This window comes from Corticium candelabrum, chromosome 14 (assembly GCF_963422355.1).
Source record: "Corticium candelabrum chromosome 14, ooCorCand1.1, whole genome shotgun sequence".
Classification (NCBI taxonomy): domain Eukaryota; kingdom Metazoa; phylum Porifera; class Homoscleromorpha; order Homosclerophorida; family Plakinidae; genus Corticium; species Corticium candelabrum.
In genome coordinates, this window is record NC_085098.1 from 4,105,657 (window position 1) to 4,108,156 (window position 2,500).

The following is a 2,500-nucleotide window of genomic DNA, read 5'->3' on the forward strand; positions in this document are numbered from 1 at the left end:
TGGTCCTGTTTGGACCCACAACTCTGTTCTCCATGACTGGAGTGAATGCATGAGTGACCTACATATCCCACATGAGAAAGAACCAAGAAATCTATACATCAACACTGACGATCGCCCAGACATTACATTCTTTGATGCAGAATCAGAACAAAATCTAGATGTTGACATATCATTGGCACACCCATGGAGTCAAAGCGTTCTAAAACGATCCAGCAGGGAGGATGGGATTGCTGCTCGCACAAGAGAAGAGAAGAAGACCAATAAGTATACAGGAGAAATTCTACCAGGAAGGACGTCATCATAGTGTATACCACTAGTGTTTGGGCACTTTGGTAGATGGGGCCTGCAAGCCGATGCCTTCTTACACACTCTCTCAAAACAGTGCAGCCGTATGGAGGAAGACCCCTTTTGTAGTGCAGAACAATTCAAAACTTTTTGGAGGAAACGGTTCTCTTTGATTCTTCAAAGATGCAACGCAAAAGTAATCCTCAAAAAGTTGTCAAGAGTTCCAGAAACAAAGAATGACATGGACAAACGTTTTGACTTTAATGTACAGATCCAAGTCCACTAATGTTTTAAAGTATTTCGCTTTGACGGACTGGTTCATCATAGAAGTTTAGGATGTGTACAAGTAGAGGATATGTAACAATAAAATAATCTATCTGTCTGTCTGTCTGTCCGTCTATCTGTCCATCTATTTGTCTGTCTGTCTGTCTGTCCATCTATTTGTCTGTCCGTCTATCTGTCCATCTGTCTGTCTGTCCGTCCATCTATCTGTCTGTCTGTCCATCTATCTGTCCATCTATCTGTCTGTATGTCCATCTATCTGTTCAAATGACAAATATGGTCAACAGCAGTCTATAGCAGGATCTGATACATGTATTCCACTGGTTTTTGAACATTTTGGCTTTTGGGGCCCTATGGCTGAAGACTATCTCGATAAGATCTCAAAAATTTCAAAATATGCAAATAGAAAGAGCAGCGAAACAGACTTTAGAGATAGATGGAGAAAGCAACTGTCTGTAGTTGTACAGTCTTGTAACTCTCGTGTGATTTTTAAAAAGTTGTCAAAGTTGTCTAAGTGCAGTTTTGATGATTTTCTGTATGATAAAGACGTTCAACATTTTGTTCATTGACTGTTGTTGTTGTTGTTGTTATGCATACGTAAAGTTAGCGATTGTTATTGGTAGAGTAAGAGTTCAAATATAACAATCTGTCCATCTATCTGTCTGTCTGTCTGTCTGTCCGTCCATCCATCCATCCGTCCGTCTGTCCATCTATCTGTCTGCCTGCCTGTTTTAGACAAATTTCAGTGTTTGCTACTAACAATAGGAAACGTACTAAGAACAAGAACCCCTAAGCACTCCCTAGGGATGGTGTGAACCTAATTATTAATCTCATCAGGATCTCCACTACACTCTGGGACAGCATATTTCTCTAGATATTTATATATTATTACCAACAATATATTAACTTACTGCAAAGTTAGGTCATTGTTTATAAGTTATCGTGTTCTAGCCTTTTCAGCGGGGCACAGATGATCCGCGCAAGCGCGATGTTCCAGACTACAAACCATTCATCTAACACACATCAAGTGATCACGTGACCGTTGTTTTCTGCTAACCAAAAGGTTTGTTGACATCCAGGACAGACGAAGGGCAAGAAATCTGTAACAACAGGTACCTAGTAACAAATAAGACCCTAGGAAACGTCGCTAACCAAGTTGACGACACGATGAATAAGAACAACGCGTCCCGACGTCCAGCTCAGCCATCACATCCGGGATATCAAAGTTAAAAAGCCCGGATATTATAGATTTTTTTGATATTCTAAATTATTTTAAGATAAATATTTAAATTAGACACAAACACAAACGCAGTGTGACTAGGCCATTATTATGTAATTGCCCTGTCGCGGTTTGGTATCACACGAAATATATCTAACTCGCGTTCGCTGTCTAAATCGACTACAGCTAGCTAGTACTCGGTATGTTTAACGATACTTTATTGCTTGACAAAACAACTCTGACAGCCACAACAAGTGGTCGGCATCCAAGAAATCGAAGAGCGCGCCAAACAGACTCAAACGGTTGCCGGGCATGCGAGCGTGGGCGTGTCTAAAACCAAATATGGTCACTACCAAAGTACCCGGAAGTACAAGCTATATTACCCCTTATATCTAATGTGATCTATAAGACAATTAAATATCCTAACTATAGTGCCGCAACGTGGCCAGCTACAAAATCTTAAACGTCTTCTTTAGTTCGACCATCAGATGCCAGTCACTCTTCTGCATGTCGTCACGAAAATAATTCTTGACAGCATCGATAGACTCTCGACTTATCTGCATGCAAACGTATCATCAACTGAAGTATACAAGGAAATGAAAGGGGGTGGGGTGGGGTGGGGGTGGGGTGGTGGTGGTACATACTCTGCTGACGAGTAAGTCCTCGTGTGTGAAATGTCGACCGTATAGTTCGGGTGTTGATCCGGGTAGGGGC

General features: G+C 41.4%; 2 protein-coding genes across 2 annotated transcripts in view; both read right to left on the reverse strand.

Moving 5' to 3' along the window:
- Window positions 1-1,784, reverse strand: part of LOC134190201 (AN1-type zinc finger protein 1-like) — a 5,630-nt gene extending 3,846 nt beyond the window's left edge. The window contains exons 1-3 of the mRNA XM_062658638.1: window positions 1,720-1,784; window positions 1,625-1,667; window positions 1,520-1,565 (exon numbers count right to left, since the gene is read on the reverse strand). Of these exons, the coding sequence (XP_062514622.1) occupies window positions 1,520-1,565; window positions 1,625-1,667; window positions 1,720-1,774 (144 nt within the window). The 5' untranslated portion in view covers window positions 1,775-1,784. The remainder of the gene's footprint in view (window positions 1-1,519; window positions 1,566-1,624; window positions 1,668-1,719) is intronic.
- Window positions 1,785-2,095: 311 nt separating this feature from the next.
- Window positions 2,096-2,500, reverse strand: part of LOC134190199 (eukaryotic translation initiation factor 5B-like) — an 11,709-nt gene continuing 11,304 nt past the window's right edge. Inside the window, exons 21-22 of the mRNA XM_062658637.1 lie at window positions 2,431-2,500; window positions 2,096-2,343 (exon numbers count right to left, since the gene is read on the reverse strand). The exon at window positions 2,431-2,500 is cut by the window's right edge and continues 92 nt beyond it. Of these exons, the coding sequence (XP_062514621.1) occupies window positions 2,236-2,343; window positions 2,431-2,500 (178 nt within the window). The 3' untranslated portion in view covers window positions 2,096-2,235. The remainder of the gene's footprint in view (window positions 2,344-2,430) is intronic.